Genomic DNA, 25,434 nt, shown 5'->3' with positions numbered 1-25,434 from the left:
CATTAAAAGATAGCTTCTAGCATGAAAAACAGTTTGTAATCCCTGTATGTGACTTCAAATGAACACAAACGTAACATAGATAACTTGGACGTTAATGAAAACTCACCCCATAAGAAAATGAAAAGTATTTCTGCAGTCTTCTTTGCCCCCATAAGATAACAAGTTTGGGGGTGCTTTCTTTTTGTTGCAGGCTTCTTGGTGGATGTAATCATCTCAGAAGTAACTACTGTACGCCTGTTCACCTCAAGGTGTCCAATTATTCTCATATCCTGCCACTTTCTTTCGGCCGCTAAAGAATCCATCCGTATGATGTACATAAGCTCTGGAGAAGTTTGCGGCTACACGACTGTATCCCGAGGAGAGAATTCTCTTTTCTTCTTCCGTAGCATTTTGCTGTTGTCAGTTTCTTCAGTTTTATCTTCTAGTTCGGGTTCAGAAACAGAAGTGAGATCGGTGTCAGCATGACCAGAAGCATCTGGCTTCTTGAAGAAGTACTGCCAAAGATTTGTGCTGTAACAGGCCCAATTTAGTTCTTCTGGAATTCATATTTCCTGCTCCATCTTCATTCAATCATGAAAACACACACAGTTTCCACAGGTAGCAGTAACAGTTACTAGCCTACTTTAAATGCAGGAGCAGCTGCTTCAGTAGCTATGTGGTTTCTCTTTAATGTACAGCTGATTGGCCGAAAAAAGGAACAAATGTATGTGAACAGCCATATGCTTATTTACTGCGGTATCACCACACCCCCAACTAGGACTGACTTTTCCTCTAAAACAACCCAACATCAAATACAAAGTTTATGGTATTAAGGCCCCCAGTACTGTTAGTTAAAGCGTGGAATGGCTTCTTTGTGATTTCAACTTGCATATTCTGCAAAAAAATGAAAATCAGTCATTTTAAAAAAATAAATAAATTTTTCTTTGTTTACACGACTTTTGCCAGGCCGACATGTTGCTGGTTTTCTTGTGGCAGGTCACATATACCCAAATGAGTTTTGTTGTATTGTATTTTCATTACTGAAACAGAAAGTACACACAAATATTCACATTCCCCTGGGTGCTCTCAGTGTTGTCTAGAACATCTTTCCTAATTTACTGACTGTATACCCCGTACATCACAAATTTGAGTTTTAGCATTCTATTTTGTTGGATTTGAGAGAAACTTCATGTTTGCAAATATTTTTAAACTGTCTTGCCACCATAGGAATAAGTTGTATACAAAAAAAATTGAAAAACGTTTGAAAAAACTTTCCCTTTAAGCAACCAAAACGTAACTTCTTCCAAACGTCTCATGCCAACGTCAACTTGAGGTAGAATAATGAAATTTACTTGTGAGGTATTCTGAACCAAATCCAATGTCTGCGAAACCTCACAATGTTAACGCCCACACAACATGATATTCTCATGTTATTAGACATATAACAGATTGTCAGCCTGATTTTTATTCCAAACAAAATGTAATATCTGTCCGACGTAAAAGTTCAGCGTCTTTCTTTTGTCATAACGATGTCCCTTGCATGCTTGGGAGTTAAAATAAACTGGACTTGTCTTATTTAAGTAGCAAGTAGGTAATGGCTATTTTCATACCACATTTTAAACACTCCAGATTTATAGATAGGTGTAAAGAAAGAGAAAGTTTTGGAGAAAACTTGGACACATACTGCACAAATTCTGAATTAAAAGACCATGACAACGCCAAAGAAAACATTTGAACATAAGGATGCTTTTTAAAAAAAAATGTGCATCAATTTGACATCTCTGTAAAATTTTGGGGAACTATTCCAAAGCGGGAAAGCAACAGCCACAAACCTTCTTTTATGTGTCTGTAGTGCTAATGCAGTAGCAACAAAAGTTTCAATTCTTTGTGTTTCAGGAAGTCTAATCAACCTCAAAGCGTTCCTGTCTGACAGCTGATAGCCACATGTGATCAATTTGATCCAATCACAGTGCAATCTCTAAGCAAAGCAGCTCCACTTCATTACATGTTCAGCATGATTCAGCAGCATTGAAACACTGCTGTTGGTCATATGGATGTTTTCAAAAAAGTGTCTCCCACCCTCTGACTCTCAGTGTGTACTGCACTGTACTTTTACTTTACCTCATTTTGGCTCTGTTGTTCTCTTTTAATCAGAGCCAACTATTGTTAGCTGTTACGAAAACAGCTACATAGTGGCATGCTGTCACCGGCCAGCTGTCTGCCTGTCACTCTTTGTGTGTGTGTGTGTGTGTGTGTGTGTGCGCATGTGTGCATATGTGTGTGTCACCTGGGGCCGGCCTCCTGTTGTGAGAGCAGCGGTGCGACAAAAGAACGATGATTAATTTCACTCAGAGTAACCTGTCTCGCTGATGTGGCTCTACCAAGCTGTGCGTGTGTGTGTGTGTGTGTGAGAGCTGTAGACTGTATAGTCAGCAGGTGTGCTGTGATACTTTGGATGCCCTCCAGTCAGGGTCAGACACACACACTCACATACACATTCACTGACATGACTACCTTATAAATCCCATCCGACCAGCTCACATTGACACCGTTCAGTCTCTCTCTCTCTCTCTCTCTCTCTCTCTCTCTCTCTCTCTTTCTTTCTTTTCCTCTCACATCATCTCTTTGAATGTGACAGCTACACAGTGACAAATTTTCCTGTAAAATTACAGTAAACTACTGGCAGGTGTAGTTGCATTATCCTACCATTATTTTATAGTGTCACTATACCATATTAACTACTATAAATTTCTTCAAAAGTATATTAACGTTAGATTTATTCCAGTATTCTGGTGTAAAATTTGTGTTGTAAAGTCTAATATTGGCTCCTAAAAGTATCAATGTTTACAGTGTTTTACTGTATTTTGAAAAAAAAGAGTACATAACTGTTAAATTTGGCTGTATTTTTATAGCAGTAATTTTGGCTCCAAAAAGCATCAATGTTTAAAGTGTTTATTTAAAAAAAACCAAACAAACAACAAACCCCCCCAAAAACAAAACTGTACAATTCTGCTGAAATTTGGCCTTATTTTTTGCATCAATTTGTTACAGTTTGGATTTCTGTTGCCAGCATCCTGCCAATAATTTAGTGTCAATCCCAAAAATTATGCATTAGGATTTACAGTGTTTTATTTTATTTTGATACAACAAATATCTTGTAGATTACTGTTAGAATTTGCTGTATTTTTACAGCAATTTTTATTATAATTAAATATTTACTCAGCCCTTTTTTACTGACTGTTTGCGTGCACGTGTGTGTGCACGCACAGACCCTCCTTTCAACAGATGAGACCAAAATCAATTTCATTAGGGATCATGAATACAATGAGGAGCCGTTAACACACACATTCACACACACACGCACACACACACACACACCACGGTAGATTTCATTAAGGAAATGCCTTTTCCCCTCCCTCTGTTCCCTCCATCATCAAAGAGCCACTTGAACATTTAGGACACTGGTTCATTCCTTGTCCTCACCGGACATTTGTAACATTGGTTTCAGTGAGAAATGCTAACAAGGTTAACAAGCTGCTCCTATCTTTCCCTCTTTTTTTCTGTCCTCACCGCATCCTTCCCTCCTTCTCTTCATCTTCCCTCCCTTTGTCCAACCGTGTAATTAACTAGATGTTTAACAGCTGAGGTTGGACAGGGCACTGCTGTGTCTGGACACACATACGGGTGCAGACGCTCACACACAGTGAGAGAAAGAGGTCTGTGTCTGTGAGGGGAAGAAAGGGACAAGGGGGAGTCTTGAAGCAGAGAAGAGAAGAAATGAGGACAGAAAGGAATCTTGAAGGAAAGGAAAGAAAGGGAAACAGGGTGAAGATATTGGGGATAAAACGAAGTTTGTAGATGAGGCAATTGAAAGATAGCTGGAATAAAGTATAAGTACAAAATTGTAGAATGGACAAAAAAAACATTGCATCATGTGGCATCCCATAAATACATGCCAAAAGGGAGAGACAAATAGGAGAAAGGAAGTCAAACGAAGCCACCAGGTAAAAAAAGAAAGAAAAAAGAATCAAGGACAGTTTTTGAAGAAGAATTGATAGCATGTGCTTGTGTTTCCCCGTCCACCTGACCTAAAGGTGTGACCGGTGGTTGAACCCAGCATGGTATTAATCACTGCTCCACTCCAGCCAAACCTCATTACTCCCCTTTGTTCACTTTTATTACCTCGTCCTCCTCTACACACTCCCGTGCACACACACCAAGCATCCTTCTCTCTCTTCCACCACACCTCCCACCTACATCCCTCCTCATCTGTCTCCACCGTCATTATCAGCTTTCGCTTTCATCCCAAACCAGATTCAGTCTGTGAGTGGATCTCCCAGTGAGCTACAAAATAACCGTGCGTTCCAAAATGTGCCAGTGTCAAGTGAGTTAGCCCAGAAGGGAGATAAGGCCTTAATACACTGGTGGTTAGGGTTGGGAAACGTTTAAAAAATGATGATACCAGTTCTGATAGTACCTTTGAAGCATTACCAATTCCAGTAGAATACTTTATTCCATACACATAATGTGAATGGAGTTGCATTTATTCCATGAAACTTCAAATAATTGGACTTTTATTTGCTTCAATCACTTGAGAGATGGACAGATAGAGAGAGAGAGTGTGTTACGACCTCTTTTAACAACCTAACTGGCCACTAACGTTGTTAGACATTGATATAAAGTTGTGAAAGTCTGCCCTGACACACACACACACACACACCGACACAACTAACTTTTAGCATCCTAAGGTTGTTTATCATGTAGCTTAACAACAGAGTCATTTCGGTGTTAGTGTGAGTTTGTTGGCCTGCTGTTGGATATTAGCTGCTGCAGCAGCTTTGTAGCTCCTGCTATCCGGTCAGATGTTGTACTGAGCGATCACTGGGAGGATGGATTGTGGTGCGAGAAGTGCTGTAAGACAGAGTCTGCTGGTCCAGCGGAGTGACAGAACAGATCCCAGAAAGGATCAAATGCAGGTATTGTTTGACTGGAGAGGTTTTGATACCACTTGGTGCAGAGTTATTTCGGTCAATACCTTAAAGGTACCAAGTACTGATTCCAACTGTCAACTGAGCACATTGTCACAGAATGGCAACATGAATAATAAAGGCATCAATCAATCATGTTGGACATGGCAGCCAGGTAGTTCAAGCCAAGATGGCAAACCTTATTACTCCTTTAAACCTTGACAGTGACACTGCATGCCAGGTCTAAAAACTAAGACGAAGAGCAGGAAGAGATATTCAGCCAAGTCCAATTAATTATGATATTTCATCAGTTGATGTTTGATGATAACGTAATGTTAAAGGCGATACACAGTGCTGTTGTGTTCATCTTGATTGGTAACCTGATCTGTAGATTGGACAGTGTTCAGTTTGCCACAAACATTGATTTGGTACATTTCGATTGCTTCATATTTTTGAATGGTCTTTCCTGCTTTTAGGCTGAAGAAAGTTCTCTTTACAAATAGACAGTTTGTATGAAAGATTTGTTTTGTACCTGGGGAACAAAACTTATAATAGTTCCACCAGACTGACAACTGAAAGATCTGAAAGAGACAAAGATCCCTCTGAGCAACAGTTCAATAAGAAAAGAAGAAATACCCAGCCACTGGTAAAATAGTCTGCAAGTTTAGCATTCAAATGTTTGCAGATTTAAACAGGAACAGATTCCTGTTTCAATGTCAAGTGCACAAGGGTGAAGTTATCCAGTGCTTTTGAAAGAAATAAAGCTAACTGCTCAGGTTTCAAAGGGTTAAGCGCCCATATGCTCTGGTTTGGTTCAGTATTGTTTGAGGGTCTCTGACACTACAGTATGAATTTTTGACGCTATTGGGAATCATACCACCAGGATTTCTAAATACCCTGGTCTTCCTTGTTACCATTACATCATCCAAGCCTAGTTTCTATCTTGGTAAAAACAGACATTATTGAGGGAAAAAGCAAAACATTGTTATAACAGGTGTCATATACATTTTTAAAAATAACTATTCATGTGTTGTAAATATAAGGCAGTTTAATGGTTTCAAAATAGCAATTTCTATCTGTGATATGAACTGCTCTTTTCCTGTTGACTCCTTTTGTATTCTGTTGTGTTCCTGAAAACAGCCTCCTTGGCAAACAACTCTGACAATTAGCCAGTGGAAATAGAATTTACACAAGAAAACTGACAAAGATTGTTTGTTTAAAAGCCCTAAAAAGACCACTAGAAGTCTCTCTAGTGTGGTTAATGGCTTTTGTCTGTGTGGAGCAAAGGTAGAAGTAGCTTGACACTGTAATCAGGTCGTTTTTCCAAAGCAATGACAAACAATGTATTTTCTCTGAAGGACTTGTTGGCTCATGGGTTTGTTAGTGTGAGTGTGTGTACTTTGGTATGCATGCATTTTTGTGTCTACCTGTGGACCTCCGTGTGTGTGTGTGTGTGAGGGTTACAGTGTCCTTGATAATATCAGCGTTGGTTTGGTAATGAGCCTAATCCCAGGAGGATAGAGGCGACAGAGAGGTCCGATGGGGAGGAACACACAGGATGGTAAAAAAGCGGGAAAAAGACTCCAAAGTTGGAGTGTAAGCTGCAAACTCATCAAGAAGTCACCTTTAACCATCCTGATCCCAACTTTCTCAAGGTGTTGTTGCCAAAGTTGCGTAAGCGAAGGTGGCCTAGAGAGGCCGTACTTCAACTGAAAGGTCGAGGACATGATGCATGTCTTATTGCACTGTCCTTAAGCAAGACACGCAACCTGTTCCAGCTTCCTCAATGCACATCAACCTAGAAAGAGCACCCTGGAATATAAATGGAGCGTCCCTGCTCTCTCCTGTCGAAGTAACTGAATTGATATGTCATTTTAGTTGGCATATATCACAAATAAACATTGTGTTTTGAAACTAATTGATTGGTGGATCATTTGAATGCATAATAGCAGCAATTAATGTTCTCATCATAGAGTGGCCCTGCTGAGCAAGACAAAAATATGTATGATTGTCAAGCTCTAAAGAGGTAAACTAATCAGTAAGAAAAAAAACAGTCTGTTTTAATGACTCATAAGCTGTCAGTAACATCAAAGTGGGATCCTTTCTGTTTTTTTTTTTTTTTGTTTTTTTGGGGGCTAATAATCACCCTTGGAGCAGTTATAAAAGCATATTTAATAAGAGCCTTTTAAAACAGGTAGACAGTGCTTTAGGAGCAGGAGTCTCTTTCATCTTATAGCCTGAGCTCTCTGCTAATAAGTTCCAGAAATTGTGAAACTGGACAAATGGAAACATAAAAAAGTTCCAGATGCCCCAGTGTTGCCTTTTTTCCCTCACTTTTATGGCTTTGAATTTAGTGAGCACAAACTACACAAAGAGAAGAAGTGGAATATATGAGCCTGCTTCCTGCAGGGGGTTTCAGCTAGGTAAACAGATGACATTTATTTCTTATTACATGACACTATGAAAGTTTTCCGCATGAAAAGTGGATAATTGAAGTATTGATTGAAATATCTAACCCTTAAAGCCAACTCCAGACAGTGAAACATAATGCTCTTTGGTTAATGTTCTTTCTCAAACAGACAGTGGGGATGTGGTTAATATTTGGACATAATCCGTCTACATACCATGTCAGTCAGATTGCTGTTCTAGCATATGTTTCAAGATCAAGATTGTTAGCCAGGTAAGCAAAAGCATGGATGTTAGCTTGGATAGCACACATCATTTACGAAGAGGAGGATTTTTCTCCACCTCCTTCACCTGAAAACAAGGACACCAATGACCAAACTGGTTGCAAGCCCAATTATACTAGAGTCAATGACTTGCACTTTTGGAGACACTGAAGGTGGCAATTTTGTGATAATAAAGGAATGCTGCACCTTACTCTGCCTCTGATTGGCTTACCTTGACATTCTCACCCTTACCAACCAAGAAAGGCATCAAGTATTAGCCTCTCAGAGGAAGAGAAGAGTGGGCCATTCCTTTCTGTGGCCTTCGCCTCCAGTGTTTTACTCAAATTAGCACACACCGAACAGGAAGAGACTGACAGTGACAACAAAGAATTACAAAGGAACTGCAAAGTAACACAAGATAGAAAATGAACAAAAAGTCACAAAATTGCCTCAAAAAGAGACAAAAAGACCATAAAGAGAAACAAAGAAGTTGCAAAGACATTTGAAATAATTTCAAAGAGAGACAAAATGACTACTGAAAAAGACAAAATTATATGGCTGTACCAGACACAAAAATATCCCAGTAAAATCAAATTTGGCTCTTCAATACAAATATTCAATGATTTGATTTGTTTCCCATACAAAGTTTTAAAGTTTGAATGGGCTCCACTAATTAAGCTAATGGTGCTAACGATAGATAAAAAAGTTTCGCACTTTTGCAAGTGCGAAAAACATTTTTGCCAATATAGATATCAACAAAAGCCAGACGTTATCCTATTACCTTGCCATGAACTGTAAATTCACCACTTCTTCACCTCACAGTGCAGTCTCTCTCTTCCTCCGTGCTGCTGCCTGCATGTTCACAGATGCAAAGAGTAGCGTGAAAGTCAAGAGCAATCACTCTGCAGCAAAATCTGGAGACCAAAATGTCCCCAGAAGTGCAGTGCATGGAAAAAAAATGACTGCTCATCTTGAAGCAATCCAAGTCGACTAAGGGTCTCTGACTGATGCTTCGAGTTACTGATTTTTTAAAGGGCAGCCCTATAACATTACCTCAAAGAGACACATAGCTACTACAAAGAGACACAACATCACAAAACCATGCCCCAAAACTACAAAAAGATGCAAAACAGCAAGAGAAAAAAAAAGAGGCAAAACCACAACAAAGTCTGTGTGTCTTCCTCCTATCCAGAAGAGGTGGCGGGAGCCTTTTGCATATTGTCACATAATTTGTCTATGGCTTTGAAGATGATGTACGACCTGCAGCCTCTATGATCATAAGTCATTTTCAAGTTTTAGCAAAGTCCTTCTTTTATAAACTATGAGCACAAAATTAAGTTATTTGTCCAAAACTCTTCAGTGAATAGTGTGGCTTATTAACATTGTCAGGAAATGACAATGAAAAATATGAAACATTATAAAAATGCCAGAGTACACTTCAGTAGGACTTTAAGTCTGGCCACTTTCTCAGTGAGAAGTCTGCGTTTGGACACTCTTAACTTCCAGAGGTCACAGAAGGAGTGCAGAAAGCTGCAGGCTAGTAGACTAGATGAGACTCTACAGTCACCTGCTCCGGTCTGCAGCCCCCTCTGTGCCAGCTGACCTGAATCCCACTCCAACTGCCCTCTGCCCCGAGCTGTAGGCCAGAGCATGCTCCCTGCTCCTTTTCCTCCCTCGCTCCGCCACGGTCTTTCACTCACTGTCACAAGTGATCTGGCGACCCAGGGCATGTAGCTGTTTTAGAATGGACAAATAAAGTGTGTTTTACTTTGTGTGTGTGTGTGAGAGAGAGAGAGTGTGTGCTCGCCTGTATTGTTGTTCACAGAAAGACAGAGAGAGAGAAAAAATCATCAGAGCCTGAAATACAAGGTGACAAAAGGTTATTTTTACATCAATAAAAGTTTCAGTGTTTTTGTGTTCATGTGGGAGCCACATAAAGGACTGCTAAACAAATGACCTTTGGACTAGAACAACTCGGATACACCTCTTCCACACACACAAACACACTTATTTTGGTAGTCAGGAAAAGTTTACTAATTTGCAACTTTTGTGGAGAAATATTTGGAGATATGTAAACAGCATTTGCCCTATATCAGGTTTTCCAACAAAATCTTTTCCTTGCTTCTCTGTTTCTGCTCTACATAGAACACGTTTGACCTTTTCGTGTAAAAATCCATGGTTTAGACCCTCAATGTCCCACTGTGTCCTCAGCTCCTCAAAGCTGATTTGTCAAAGCTCTTGACTTTTAAACAAAGCCGCTTCCTCCTCTTAACCAACAAAAGCACATACAGTGATGACAGACTGTCTGTTAATGAACCTTCTGTTCGGAAAAAAATAAGATTAAGGAAACTCTGGTAGTGATTTGGTGGATAATAACCACAGAGACTGCTGAGACTGAGGAGGAAAAAAAAGAGAGATGACAGAGTGAGTCTAAGCGACAGAAAAACAGAAAAGTTGTTGCAGTCCAAACTGCTGTCAGGTGATGGATGAGCAGATCAAGGTCGGGAAATTAGAAAGAGAAAGATCCAGACAAGAAAGTAACAGAGCGAAGGAGACAGAGATTTACTTGCTGGTACAAAGGGGCAGACTTTCATGACTCTGTAATTTTGCCAGTAGACTTAACACTGTAAGCAGCAACAAAAGAGCCATAATTTAGTCAAGTACTGAAGTTTCACCCTCTACACTGTGGCATCATAACCAGCTGGTATGAGTTTGAGTTTGAGAATCAAATGAAAGTGCTGAAAATTTCATCTGTCACTTCAGTGGATGTTTTTCAGCTTACTGTGATATTTTAAGTAAACTTTGAAGTGTTGAACTCGATGAAATGGGAATTTGCTGCTTTTGTTATGAATAGAACTGCTATACATTAAAGAGAGACTTTTCAGGAAAGGTAGAATGAGTCAAACAAAATTTTAATGCTTCAGGAAGAATTTATTGTGCTTAAACCAAGCAATTGATGTCTGAGGACAACAAAAAAGAAGTGTATATGAAAATATTAAGACTTGCTTCACCAAGTAATGGTGTAGCTTCTATATACAGGACAGGCAGTGTGGAGCCTGCCAATGTAGGGTTGAGTTTTGAGTATTTATTGAGCCCCATCAGCTGTCAATCTGATGATGATACACCTCTGGGTGCTATGGCCAATATTTCGAGAGTTCTTGGATAGCTAGCAGATACCTGAGTCAAGACTTGGTCTTCCGTGCTCTGTTCATTTCAGTTAATCTCTATGAACAGATACCCTCTCTGCATATGAATGCAGATAAAGAATCATTTCAAAAAGCTAATAAAAGCTAATATTTTGTCAGATGATAGCCGATGGGTTCCAAGATTGCATTTCAGCCAATGTGTTCCTCCTGCTTCTTCTTTTCTTGACGCATACTGTTAATTTGCAACTCAAACTGAATTAGTCAATATTAATTGGACTACAAACGGACTACAAACGGAAACCAGAATGCACCGATACACCTTATCAGAGGTGTAACAAAGACAAAAGACAATTTTTTTGTGTCAAAAGTTAAGAATATTGTATTTTGCCACACTACGTCCTTTCTGATATTTACACAGTTGTTAATCAATGATTGAAGAAACTGATGTTATTGACAACTTTTCCATTTCTTTTGTACTCTTCCAGATTCTGGTGAACTCCATTATCCAGCCTGCCTTGATGTACGAGAATGTGGTTGTGAGTGACGGAAGCCCCATCCTGAGAGATCTGCTCTTCAGCCCAGACCATCAGTACTTGTACGCTCTCACCGATAAACAGGTATGAGAATTACACAAAAATATATAGCCTAATGATCTACAGTCAGGCAAGGTTGCAGTGCAGACCATAAAAGAGCCTACATTTGCTGTTGACAACCCTGAGGAAAATGATAACTAGGTATCAATAGTCATTTATCTGTCTGGTGATTTTGGGGATGGATCCAGTTACAGTCTATGGCACACAAGTACATGCAATCCGAGCTCAGTTTGTGTGTGTTTTTAAGTGTATATTTGCAGTGAAGTACACACACTGCTTCACGCTCTGATGGGTTCATACAATGTCATGCACATTTACATAAATATATGTAATAAATGTATTACTTGCTGAGTCTTTGCACACACAGCTTCTCACTGTGCTTACAATAGATAGAGTGGAGATTAGAAAGGGAGAGCAGAAGAAGAAAGAACATAAAGACAATGGAATAGCACCATAAAGACTTCATGAGGAAAGATGTATTAAAAACATACACAGGGGGAAATGAGCAATCAAGCTAATTACATACATACAGTGCAGTGCCGCATATAGGCCATGAGCACATTTGCAATTTAAGCAGTATTGCACACACACAGAGTCATAAGTGCTAATTAATATCATGAATATTAAAATGTGTCATACGTATATAGGATAAAGCCCCATACCACCCTCTCACCATATGATTTCTGCATTTTAATAGGTGCACAAAAGATTATCATTAAAAACTATGATTTTTTTTTTTTTAAATCAAGTTTCACAAGAACAACCAAATGACTGTTGAAGTTTGCTTTGTTTTTTGTTTTTGAGAATTACGTTTTTTTATGTTAAGACCTGTTCACCTGACCATGGAGTGACGGAGAGGTCAAAACGGAGGGAGCAATCAGAGCTTATTAGCTGTGTTGCTTCATCAACCTGTTTTGAACCTCTTCTGTGCGAGTATTAACTACTACACAAAAGAGGCGTGGTTTGCAGACAGTTATGAGACAATAGTACAAATATCTTTTGAGCACAGTGTGTATTTTTATTTTTTAAGTAATTTTTGGTATAATTTATTTCCCGTTTGTTTCCCTTTTTCCTCTTTTGTGGTGGCTAAAAAATGACTAAACTGTTTTCAAATCATTCAACAATTAATTACCCTAACTGCTTTAAAAGCCTTTGTACTCAAAATAATATATAATTATTATTATCTGTCTTACTTATTTTATATTGCAGCATCTATATTGCATCATGTAATTCAGTAATGTAACTGAGTATTACCCAGTGGCTCACCTGGTTAAGCAGGTGCCCCATGTACAGGGACTGTCTCCTTGCTGCAGTGGCCACAGGTTTGAGTCCAGCCTTGGCTTTTTGCTGCATGTCATGCCCTCTCTCTCCCCCTTTTACGCTGTCACTGTCCTATCCAAAAAAGGCAAAAATACCCACAAAAATCTTATCTATCTGTTATTTCCAGCCACTAGTTGCAGCTAACATTAACTAACTCTCCTCATGCTGATATCAACATGAATTTGTTGATCACAATGGAGCATTATCAGAGAAAAAGTAGGGTGGGTCCCCTCATGCGTCAACATCGAGTTTACTGCATCCTCCATCCTTAAGGTGTCCCGGGATGATATTTCTTTTGTTTTTTTTATGTTGTCCCTGGGACAGGGTTTAGTCTTGGCAACATGGTTTTGCCAAGAACATCATCAACATCCCACATTGCATTCGTGGACCAACATTGTGATGTTGTTGTGGTCATTTTACACACTGACGTTATCTTTACAGTGATATGCATAATTTAACCCTGCAGTCCTGGCGTGTAGTTGTTATCATCATAAAATGACTTCATACATCAGAGTTTATACTGCCGTTTGCAGAGTCCAGCTATGGTGGTTTCCTCCACTTTCCCCCCTCTTCCTTTACCTGCACCGCTCTCTTATCTCATAACGGTTAATGACTGTGATGTGATAACCTTCAACAAGACTTCCCCACTATGTGGACAGTAACTGCCATGTGAGTGCTGTGTAATTTACCAGCAATTAGACATAATTGACTTCCACGTGTCTTAATAAGCGCAAAGAGGAAGTGGAGTGTAATTGATACAAATGGACGGCATCGGTGTTGGTGTGACAGGGGAAATAAGGCCCTTCCATAATAGATAGCAGTCCAGGAGGCTGAAATGTAACTACTGAACAGGGAGAGCCATAAGTACATATTCAAGCAGGGGGGAGTCCACAAATACATAGACACAGATTTTTTAAATACACACACTGAACAACAGACAAATGCAAGTATACAGGCAGAGAAAAAAATCAATCAGAAAAGGATTTAATTCTCAAATTCATCATAAATTAAAATGAGGATAAACTGCAGCATTGAAATTACAAACTTTCTACATTACCAACATGACTGAAATATTAGATATATTTATTACGAAAATAGTATTTCAACAGCTAGTGTAAAGAGAGTATTAGCCAAAGCTTTGGGAAAAACTTCAGAGTAATATATGCATTCAAAAAAATTGTTAGCTGTCAACAGAGACGATAACACTTAAACGATGACATCATTTTTAGATGATTATCCCATCATTAGCCCTTTGCTCAACAAGTATCTGTGTGTTACTCAGCAGTACTAAGCAGCTGCTCAGCAGAATGAAGAATGCCGAAAGTTCATGCTGGGAGTGTTCACAGATTTCCCCTTTTAACTCCTGTCATCTGCATTAAAGATGACTACTATTGCCACTAGAAAGTCTTTTTCAATTATTAATACCAGTGTTTTATTTTTCATGAGCACTGATATGTCCACTACATGTCTGTGAATGTTAGTGCAGCAACTGTAAGGAGGTCTGGTGACAGCGGAGAAACCTTGTAGAAACTACAATGTTTCCTGTGCGAGATGATATGAGGTGATACAGTCATAGGCTGCTTCACAGATGTTACAGGTGAAGAAGTGCGTACTGTACATGACGCTTTTTCTGCTCCATCCTGGCAAGGTGATCTCATCCCAACTCCTCATATTTTGACGCTTGAGCAGATCCCCTGATGCCATTATAATGACACTAGGGGCAGCCATTTGTGCTCTATCTTGACACAGAAGGGGTCGGCAGGAAGTCATGGGACTATTTTCAAAGATGGAGTTGGTGATTAGGGTTAGGTAACAAAACTGTTTGGTTAGGATTCAGAAAGGATTGGGGTTGTCATTAGTAAGGATATGAGAAAAATAACTTGTTGCTGACTTTTACTTTTATATGGGACACAAACACCAGTCTCCTGGGTCAAAGTCCTGTGCTTGTTGGACCAATACACCTCCCACCCACCTTTAGCAGAATTCTGCACTCTTAATACTACATCGGTTGCTGTTAAGGTCCAACATTGTCACAAATAGGGTTATACTGTAGCTGGCTGAAAGCGCAATGCTTCTTATCTTCCTCCCACTGTCATTCTATTGACACTGCCAAAAGGGCATACTTTGACAGCCTGGGAGTAGGACCAGGCTGATCTTGGAGAGGAACCGACCTCTAAAACATAAAGAGTAAACAGACTCAGAACACAGATTGTTCAGTTTAAGGGTTGAATATGTTTAATATTTTGGGAGATGAGCTTCCCTTTTTTGCTTAGTGTTTTGTGAAAAGATCAATACCACTGTCATGTCTGTTCGTAAAATATGGAGCTACAGCCAGTATTAACCAAGCATAAAGACTGGATGTTGGGGCTAGCTTAAAAAATCTGCCTCCCAGCACCTCTAAGTTTTTACATTTAGTCAATAAACAAACAGAAATGAAAAAAAAGGCAATTTTAAGGGTTGTGTGCTAGACCCATTTCTTGGCTAGGCGCTGTGACTTCCTGGAGTTTATGCTGGTTGCTGTTTCCCCCTGCTTTGAGGTTTTCAGCTAAGCAAGTTCGTTGTTCCCCTTGCTTGCAGATCAAGTGGTATTAATCATTTAACTTGCTTCAAAAATAAATAAGTGTATTTCTTTAAATTTCTATTTATTTTACATGTTAATTATTCCTGTAAATATCTCCAATAGCAAAGGGGATCACCGCAAGTTGATATAGATTTATGCCTTTATGATAACTAAAGATAACTGTAATAACTTATTTTTGCTTCAGATTAGTGCTGTAATGGAAGAGTTTTAAATTCAATCTTAAGTCTGTGTACGTTTTTTTCTACAAAATTCAGTCAAACTAATTGCCAGAGTAGATTAATAGGGCTAGATGATATGTAGAAAATCAAATATCATGCTATTTTTGACCAAATACCTTGATATAGATATCCGAAAATATTGTAGTGATAATATGACTATTGGTGCTTTCACAAAATATTTACACAATGATATTTTTTGATAAACATTCATTCATATTGTGGATGTAATGACTAAGTAGGTCAAGGCAAATAATAGACAGCTAGAACAGCCTGGTAAGTTCAGAAAATAACATTATTTTATGGCAATGTAGCCTTTAAAACCAGGAAAAGGCAATATTAACCAAAATCTAAGACAATATCTAGTCTCATATTATGATATTGATATGATATTAATATATCGCCCAACCATGAAGATGGGATGGGATCACCATCTCTTTGAAATCAGTAATGGCCCAGCTCCAGCATGGACTAAATTCACAGTCCAGTCAGAGAAAAGGAAAGGAGAAGAGTGGGAGAGAGCTGAAGAGGTGGGGAAATATAATTGGTTCACAGGATATGGTCTGTTCCTTTCTCCGACTCTTCCTGCCTCATCTTTTCAATATTCTTCGGGGTCCTCACTTCTGTCTCTCTCAGATGGAGGGAGTTTGTGGAGTAACTGCTCTCCCAGTAGCCGCTTCAGACAGCACAGAAAAGAATAAGGATCTTCCCTCTGCTGCAGAATGTGAACCTGTGTACCAGACAGTTCGGGACCAGAGTGTGTGCAGGGCCTCCCTGGCCTGCTGATGAGGAGCGTCTTCCTAGCCAGAGGCTGTCTGGACTCGAGATAATGTATCAGGGTTTAAGGTCGCTGGCCAAGCCCTGGGGTGTATAAACTCCTGCATTTTTCAAGCCAAAAAATTATCTAAAAGAAAAACTGTGGCAGTTTTCCCTGGACTATGGACATTTAGTTACAATTCATGGATCCAGTCTATTGAGAACAAAGAACAAGTCCATTTTATTCAGGTTTTTTTAAAGGTAATGGTACCTTAACGTTGGCAGAAACAATATGGTGCTATAGCTATAACCCTATCTTCAATCAGTTAAAACATTTTAAGGAACATTAGTCTAAGTAAGTTGTGAGTAAAACTTAAGTCCAGCTAAATGCTAAACTTATGATTGATAGACAAGAGCTGATGAAGATTATCTTGTTGTATATAGCTGATAATGTTTGTCAAATTTGGGTTATTGCCTTCTAACATGGAGTGGAAAGGAATTAAAAAGACAGCAAATGTAAAACATTTTTCTAAGATTGGAATAAGTTTTGGCACAATTTAGCAAATCCTTAAATCAAGTGCTAACAACACAAGAAAAGTTTTTGTTTTCCATTTTTAGGAATGTACATCCAAACAAAGTTTACAATCTAAAAAACATTTAAGTCCTGGGGGTTAAGCATTTAGTTGTGATTATGGTTAAGGTTAGGGTAAGAGGCCAGGGAATGCATTATGTCAATGATTGTCCTCAGGAAGATAGAAGAAAGAATTTTTCTGTGTGCGTTTGTGTGTGAAAGAGTAAGAGAGTCAAGAAGTACTTGGGGTATATGGGTGAACATTTTTGTGTTTATAAGTTTGTTTTGTTTGAATGCATGTGTAGATTTTTTGGAACAGAGTACTGTACAGAATATACGTATCTGCAATTAAGAAGACAATTTTGTTGTTTTCGTGGCAGCAGAATAGTTTTGGAAAATGAGCTTACTGACTTTCTTGCCAAGAGTTTGTTAATAATTACGTCCATACTGCCTAATATCTTTACTTTGAATATATAGTTACAGCCAGCAGTTGGTGAGGACTGCCCATTGTTCTGGCAGCTCATTATTTCAAAACCCCAATGGTCTGAAAAATGTCCCATTGGACCAAAAGCCCATAACAGTCATTATTTGTTATTTCGAAACAAAAAGCCATTGCTACGTAGGCCTATTGCTTCATAGAGACATACTCCCCCAAACGGGTCATCATACTTCCTGGGTATCAGCTTTATTTTCTAGTATGGTGAAGACGTGACCCGCCCTACTCTGCCTCTGATTGGGTAGAACTTGTTGCTTTCATTGGTTTGGCTGGTTAGGTTAAATAATAACAAATGATATTGGTTAGGGTTAGAGTGAGAATATCAGGGCAGAGTTGGGCCTCAAATTACCTTACCCTATTTGAGGTGAATTTATATTAAACTATAGCTGCTTTTACACAGAGATTGCACCAGAGGGCAGCAACGAAGTTCCCCGTTTATACCCCCCCCGCCCTTTTAAACAGAGCCAAACGGCGGCAGCATCATTCCACTCCAGTGTGTGATTACACACTGCATCATGGCATGAGACAATCAGAAGAGACATGATGGGCGTGACGTTCAACACACAAGCGTCCGCCTCTAGCGTGACATGTAACATACATGTCGGCAGCACCTTCTGAACGATAACAAAGGCATGACATGTTGATCACAATCATTCATCTTCTCTGTTTTCTGATCTTGTCCTCTGCTCGGAGGGTAATGTGTCCCTAATCTCATTGTTTTCCCAGTTTTCAGACATTTACAACTGCCACTCTTCTTTTTGAATCAGCCACTATGCTAGAATCTGCTTTTTAAATCTCCTGCAGTGGGATGCCAACAACAACAAGTAGTCAAAATGTCACACTCATGCCGCCCAAGACGTGATGTCTTTCCGGCTTTACACAGACTTTGTGTCAGGGCTGTTACTATCTGGCTCTAAGACTGCTAAATGTTGTTCTATGTTCAGCTAGTTTCTAATATTGTTAGAATGATGTTTAGTGCTGGGTTGCTACACACAGTGCAGTGTGTCTGTCAGAAATGTTTTTTCTTGTTTGAACCAAACGGCTTAGTTCTTGCCTGTAGAGCTCTGGTCCTCAGTGAGGCCTCAATAAAACTCTTCTCGCCACATAACTTAAAAGCCCGTTACACACATACTCTCTGTGATAATCACTCTCAGCCATGAGGTGTGCCTTCACCCTGTTTGTCCTCTTCTTCTTCTTCTCTCCTCCTCCTCTTCATCCGCCCATTCCTCTCTCTCCTTGTTGAATAATAGAAATGCCAAGTGATGAGAGCTCCAACATCAAAAACCCCATTTCCCAGCTTGACAGAGCAATTTACCTTTCCCCATATTCACTCACACACATAATTAAAAGTGCTGGATTGGACTGCAGCATATAGATGGCGTATCTGTACAGCAGTACTGACTCACATATGCACACACACAGAGTGTGACAACATAAAACTGCCCGATTCAACGCAAGAGGAGAGTTTTCGATTAGCAAGCGATGGATTTACACATGGCTTTTTTTGTGTCAATGCTCCACACACACACATACACACACACACGCACACACATACACACACAAAGCCATACTCACACAGACTCAATGTTCTCTCACCCCATGTATCTTTGCCTGCCTCTAGCTTTTCGGTCCGTCTCTTTCTGTTCATTGATATCACGTCATTTTTGTGCTCATAAAAACTAACAGTGGCACTAAATCAATTTTATCATTGCCCGTTGTTTCCTCGTTACATGTTCAAATTGTCCCGATCTAATAAAACAGCAGAGCAAGAGAGATTTTTCATCCTGTCATCACGCTCTGTTGTTGATGTCACTGAGACGGAGGTATTTCTTGTATCCTTTACGTCCCCATAGATGACATCACCTAATTGCTTTAAAGTAAATGACTAAGTGGATTATGGCTCATAATCTATTGATTCCCACTGTACCTTTGTACCAAATTACCCAGTTATTATATAATTACCAGCCTTGCTTCTACCATCCAGCCACGAGGTGAAGCTTTCCATTCACCTACGTCTCATTATGATTCTTTTATTTCACCACAGACAGCCTGAGAACTTATATTTTACATTTTTGTTTGGTTTTTGGGATTTGTAATCCACTTCTCGTACTGATGCCCGTGAGACAGAGCCCAGCCTCTGATCTTTTCTCTGCTGTTGCATCACCACCACATTTCCACTACTGAACAGGGCAAGGTCAAGCCTCTCCGCTTGTAAAACGGCTTCGTAAGGTGACCCGCTGGCAGCAAATGCCTCCGCCCCCTGCCTCCGTTAGCCGCGCAGACAGTAGCATAATGGTCCGATGATGTACCTCCGTGTATCGATTTAGCTACAGTACAGAAATGTACTTAGCCGTACTGTACTGCACATTGGAGAAACCTTACCCCTGGCACCACATCAGAGAGGGTTCATATTCAATTCACTCAGCATTTACTGCACTTGGAGGTCAGGGAGAAAAAGACTGCCGTGCGCTCCTTTTTAAGCAGTTTCTTTGGTGTTTGTCCAACTCTGAAGTTGCTAAAAAATGTAAGTGAAGACAGGGACAGGGAGAATAATGAGGCGAGGATACAGAAATCTACTGGAAGTGCCCTTGGGCCCCGGCAGCTAATTGGTGAGTTGAGTTTTTTAACGTTGTGTCTTAGCAGCAGTTGTTTTTGCGTGGGCATGTTGAAATTAGTGACGGGCTAGTTAGGACTATTGCTTAAAGACACTGTCATTTCAAGCAGGGGACAACTGTGAATATCAAGTATCTCTGAGCAAGACAGTGAAGTACCTCATGGCTGCTGCTGTCAAAGTTCAAGTTGAACACTTGACTTTTATTGACCTCTGAGCATCTAGTGGATTTAACCAGTGGCATCAACAAACAGACTTTATTTATACATTTTTGCACACTCAAATATAAGCGGCGGCTCCAAAGCAGAGGTAAACTGACACTCTGAAAGAGGGAAAAAAAGCTATGCCAAGCTTTTTTTCAGTTCTTAAGTTGACAACAGTAGAGAAAGTGCAGCTGGAAGTGTTGATAGCAGTCGCTCCTGTGCTCATTAACAGCCTGAACAGTCTGTGTGGAGCCTGTTGGATATGTTATGGGATTTTTAATTTTTTTTTTTTTTTTTTTTTTTTGAGGGTTGAAGAGCTTGACTTGAATCTTGTATCCTCATGGTTGTAATTAAAAGTGAATTCAGGGCAATTTGGATGGACTTTTTTTTTTAAACCATTTTTATGTATATTTATTGCTATTTCAAAGATATGTAATATTATTGTATAGATAGATAGACAGATAGAAACTCAGAAAGAGGACATTTAACAATGGTTTTGTGTACTTGTTAAAGATATCTGCCAAAGTCCCCACTCTTTCCTATCTTACAAACACACACACACACACACAAACACACACACTGAAGCGGTCTGTCAAGGCAGAGAGATGAGTGATCGACTGATCAGAATGTGATTTGTGAGACGGTCAAAGAGACAGACAGTTAGAGAAGTAGATGTCTTAATGTGGTTGAGAGAAACAGCGTGACTTGGTTTTGAACAAGGAAATGGGCTAAAGTTGATTTGTGAAAAGACTAAATTGAGTGACTGTGTGTGTGTGTGTGTGTGTGTGTGTGTGTGTGTGTGTGTGTGTGTGTGTGTCATTCTTGCTTCATAGTGAGAACCAAAAAACATGTATTTTAGCAGAAAAATTAGGACATTTTCAGGAAGTGAGGACTTTGGCTGGTTCACATTTCTTCAAAGGCATATTTTAGGATTACTAATGGGTTTTAGGTAAGGTAAGGGGTAAAGGTGGGGTTTGTATGTTTAAGAGAACAGGAATGTCAAGAAGTACTTGGGTTGTATGAGCATACATTTTTGTGTATATTACTTTATTTGTTTGAATGCATATGCAGATTTTTCGAGCCAAGCATATACAATCTGAAGCTAAGAAGACAATTTTGTATGTAACTAATTAGTTTTGGAAAAAGGCACTCATTAACTTTCTTGGCAAATGTTTGTTGATAATTACTTCCATACTGCCTAATATCTTTACTTTGAATATATAGTAACAGCCAGCAGATGGTGGGGACTGCCTATTGTTCCCACGGCTCATTATTCCGAAACCTTAATAGTCCGAAAGATGTCCCATTGGACCAAAAGCCCATTTGTCCGACAGCATGTTATCTCAGTAACAAACGGTCATTGCTATAAAGGACATTTGCATTGAAAATAGACACGCTCCCAAAAAGCTCATCTGACCTTCCTTGGTGACAGTTTTTATTTCCATTGCCTCTGATTGGCTAGTGCTTGTTGTCTTGTTGGTTGGGTTGGTTGGTTGGGTTTACTCATGATGAATGATATTGGTCAGGGTTAGGGTAAGAATATCAGGGTAAGCCATTGTAGAAAAAAACAATAACAATACAGGGCCGACTCATTACAAGCCTCGAATCTTCATTACAAGAGGCAGAGTGTGTATTTTTGGAGCAATGGATGGTTGTTTTCAGGATAATGGGCTGTCAGACAAACATGGTTTTGTTCCAACAGGATATTTTTTGGACTATTGGGATTTGGGAATGATGGGCTGTCGGAACAATGGCATAGCACCCAGATGGTATGCTAAGTCTAACATAAAGAATGTAAACATGGGAAGGTAGTTATCCTGCTTCTATTTAAAGTTAAAACTCACACATTAAAACATTATATGTTGTTTATCACTGTGAGGTTGCTAGGCAACCAATTGACATGCAAGGAGGGCTAAGAAGTTGTGTGGCACATAATCCTCTGTAACACTGCAACATATACACCTTTTGTGTTTTTTTTTTTTTTTAACCAATTAAATGATTCAGATATAATGTGTTAATCAGTGCACTATAGGGACGGGACACATGCTGGGTCTTTAACTGCCTGGAAAACATGAGGATGGGTGCTGGGTGTTACTCTTGGGCATGCCAGCTTTCAAGAGCACGGATGAAGGTTGCGTCTGAGGTTGCTAAGCGACCATAACGACCACCATATCACAGTCATCTTAACAATGAGTGCAGAGCTGATCTCCTTTCAGGCGTTTTTTTAAATATGTATGAAAATACTGGGACCGGTATAAAGCTCTGGGTAGCCATGCACTAAAGTGATTAATTTCTCTTCCTTATTTATCACAGATTGATATTTACAAATGCTGAACGTTGGTCACACTTTTGAGGGCACCTTTTTTGCAAATCTACTTTAAAAACAATGCCATGCAGCGTGTGCATGAGTCCTTGGAGGTGTCAGTAGTCAGCTAGGCTAGCTGCTCTTCCTTATTTCCAGTCATTATGCTAAGCTAAGATAACTAAGATAAGAGGATTTCTCCAAAACTATTTCCTAAATGTTACTTAAGGTGACTAGAGATTAAAGTTGTATTATTTTTGAAATTGTCACTTAATGGCTTCTTCTTTAATGCAAACTTTTTTTAGTCATACATTCAGGGTGTATGCTTGTCCAGTGTGGTTTAAGAAAAAAAAAGTTGCCCACTATAATATTAGTGTGATCCAGATAATGCAACACAATATGTTATGTATGAAGGAGTCACACAAAAAAATGTAAAGATGACAAAGAGAAACAAGTTGAAGGGGACTCCAGTTCAGATTTTGCTGATCATACACGTGTTTGGTTTCCACACAGTCTGTATATGAAACTGCTAAAGTTTCCCATCATGCATTTATTGCTGGGATGCGACTAATTCCAATTGGTGATGAGAGAGCTTATGAAACTCAAAATGTGCTTTTAAAGGTTAATGATGGAGAGATCCGCCCTGTATTTTTCTTCAGGTTCTCTTCTCTCTGTCTCTTTCCTCCAAGGTTGTGCCTGTCTGTGTCTACTTGTGATCTATGGCCTCATTTGCCGTGTTTTTCGGTGTGTCCAGCCAAATTCATGACAGATGAGAGCAGAGCAGAGAGACAGGCAAAGGCAGGGAGAGTGGGAGAAAGCGAGGAAATTGGACAGACAAGCAAATAAATAAATAAAATAAAGGAAGGGAGAAAAGTGTGTATTTCAGATCCCGTTCGTCTTTATTATGCACCTCTGTATTTACCTGCACATGACAAGGGCCCTTGTTTTCAAGTTCATATACTTTATTAACTCACACGTGCAGACAATGTTTATGGGAAAATGCTTCCAAATGTGCACAAATTTCATATCTGTGTTACATGTGTGTTTGTACAGCTTGTATTAAAATGCAGCTGGCTGGCAGAATAAGCCATCCATCAACCTATTGTGTAGTAATAGCGCCTTATATTCGTTCCCATATTATACAGAATGGACAATTACAGCTGGGCCTATAGCTGCGACTCGCTGGCACCACGCAGGCCCCATATGTGGAATGAAACATCAGTCGCAATTACATTTGTGTGTATTTCTCATCCATCCTTCCCTGCATCCCTCATCCCCACCTCCCTCCTTCCATTTCCTTCCCCCCCTCCTCTCATCTGCCACTAGGCAAATTAAGAGCCTCTCTATCATGACCCAAATGAGAGAGGCTCATTTGTAGCTGTTATTTATTTGTAATAAACTCCCACCCATCATCTCCTCTGTGCTCCCTCTTTCCTCTATTCTGGAAACAGCAAAAAAAAAAAAGCATCTCAATCCCACTGGAAGCTTCTTTTGTCCACAAACACTGTCCATTATTAGTTTGAAGACTAAAATTAATGGTTAAAATGGACTTTTTCCACTGTGATCTCACTCTTTCTATCATCCTCCACCTCATCCCCACACTCGCCTGTCCCCCTTTCCCCCCACCTCTCTCCACTGTCCACAGATGAATGTGTTTCCCTCTGCAGCAGCAAATAGGCCAGGAATGAAAATGCCATATTTAATATAAAAAGGTGGTTCTCTCTTACTTACTGTCTCTCTCTCTCTCTTTCACACACACACACACACACACACACACACACACACACACACACACACACACTCTCTCTCTCTCTCTCTAGCCACCTCAGTAAGACAAAGAGTCTTTGGCTAAGCATCTCCCATTTCCCGTGCCATTATCTGTTTTCTTAAACTCAATAATTGAACTGTTCCATTGGAATACATCATCCGCCCCACTATCACAAACCCTCATTGAATAAACTTCTCTCTCCGGCTATTGTGCCTGAGCGTGACATGTTGTTTTTTTTTCCTCCTGCTTCTATCAGATAGACTGTATTACTAGCATGGTATTTGTCCAGGCGTAAGTAATGACAGCAATTTGCTGTTATTTGGTGTCCTGTAAGAGGCCTGTGCCTGGTAATGGTAGCATTACAATAGTTATCAGACACAGGTCACTATTAACATGCTATGAATCTGCCATAAGCTATTGTGTCCAACTGTACATCAGAGTGACATAGGAGGAGGAGATGAGGATGAAATGGAAGGGATTACTAGCATCTAGTTGAGAGATGTGCGGTTGTGAAAGCTATCTATGGATGCAACTTTGCAAAATAATATCCTATAAGGAACGAAACACTGATACCACAAACAGCACAGGAAATAAAGGAATTTTCCTGACATAGTTTAGACATATTGCACAGACAATCCTCCAGAAAGCCTTTAACCAGTATTATTTTCCTGTCGTGTACATCCATTTGGATACATTGTCTGGGATCCATGATTGTTTGAACATTTTGTTGAGGTATTTCGCTAGATAAGTGAAAACTTTGACCAGCTGGTGGTAAACATAAAAAGTAAAATTTTTTTTCATGACATGTGTATGTCTCTGCACAAAGCATACTGGGAAATCGCCTAACTTATGTTAGCTCACAGCAGCAGCTCAGCAGCTCTTGGGGACAACAAAAAAAACCTAAGAAAGGCAAGCAAGACAAAAGGAAAAAGGCAAAGCAATTCATCGACGTAACCGACAGGTGCTGCACAGTGTACATACAGGCAGTGAGTCCCGAGCCACAGACTGTGAAATTCTTTGCAAAGAGCATGAAAAAAGTGCTGTGTAGTCTCACTTTGAGCAAATTTCTGGACTAAAGTAAAATGCAAACTCCAATAGCACTGGAACAATGCAAAATCATTTGAAATATAAACACCCGGTAGTGATGGCAATTGATACGAGCAACAATATGGTTCAGGCAGCCTCCCACTTCAGGTTCAGACCCTGCCAAAGGAAATCATGTGTTTATCGCTTCAACTCTCAGCATTCTCTTTAGTC

General features: G+C 39.7%; 1 protein-coding gene across 2 annotated transcripts in view; it reads left to right on the top strand.

Moving 5' to 3' along the window:
• Nucleotides 1-25,434, top strand: part of LOC121946885 (plexin-A1-like) — a 377,140-nt gene that overhangs the window by 189,497 nt on the left and 162,209 nt on the right. For both annotated transcript variants that reach the window (XM_088082491.1, XM_088082493.1), the window contains exon 7: nt 11,247-11,378. In XM_088082491.1, coding sequence (XP_087938617.1) covers nt 11,247-11,378 — 132 coding nt within the window. The remainder of the gene's footprint in view (nt 1-11,246; nt 11,379-25,434) is intronic.

This window comes from Plectropomus leopardus, chromosome 9, assembly GCF_026936395.1.
Source record: "Plectropomus leopardus strain MGB_pleo_1.0 chromosome 9, ASM2693639v1, whole genome shotgun sequence".
Classification (NCBI taxonomy): Eukaryota; Metazoa; Chordata; class Actinopteri; order Perciformes; family Serranidae; genus Plectropomus; species Plectropomus leopardus.
This window is presented reverse-complemented; position numbering and strand designations above follow the sequence as displayed.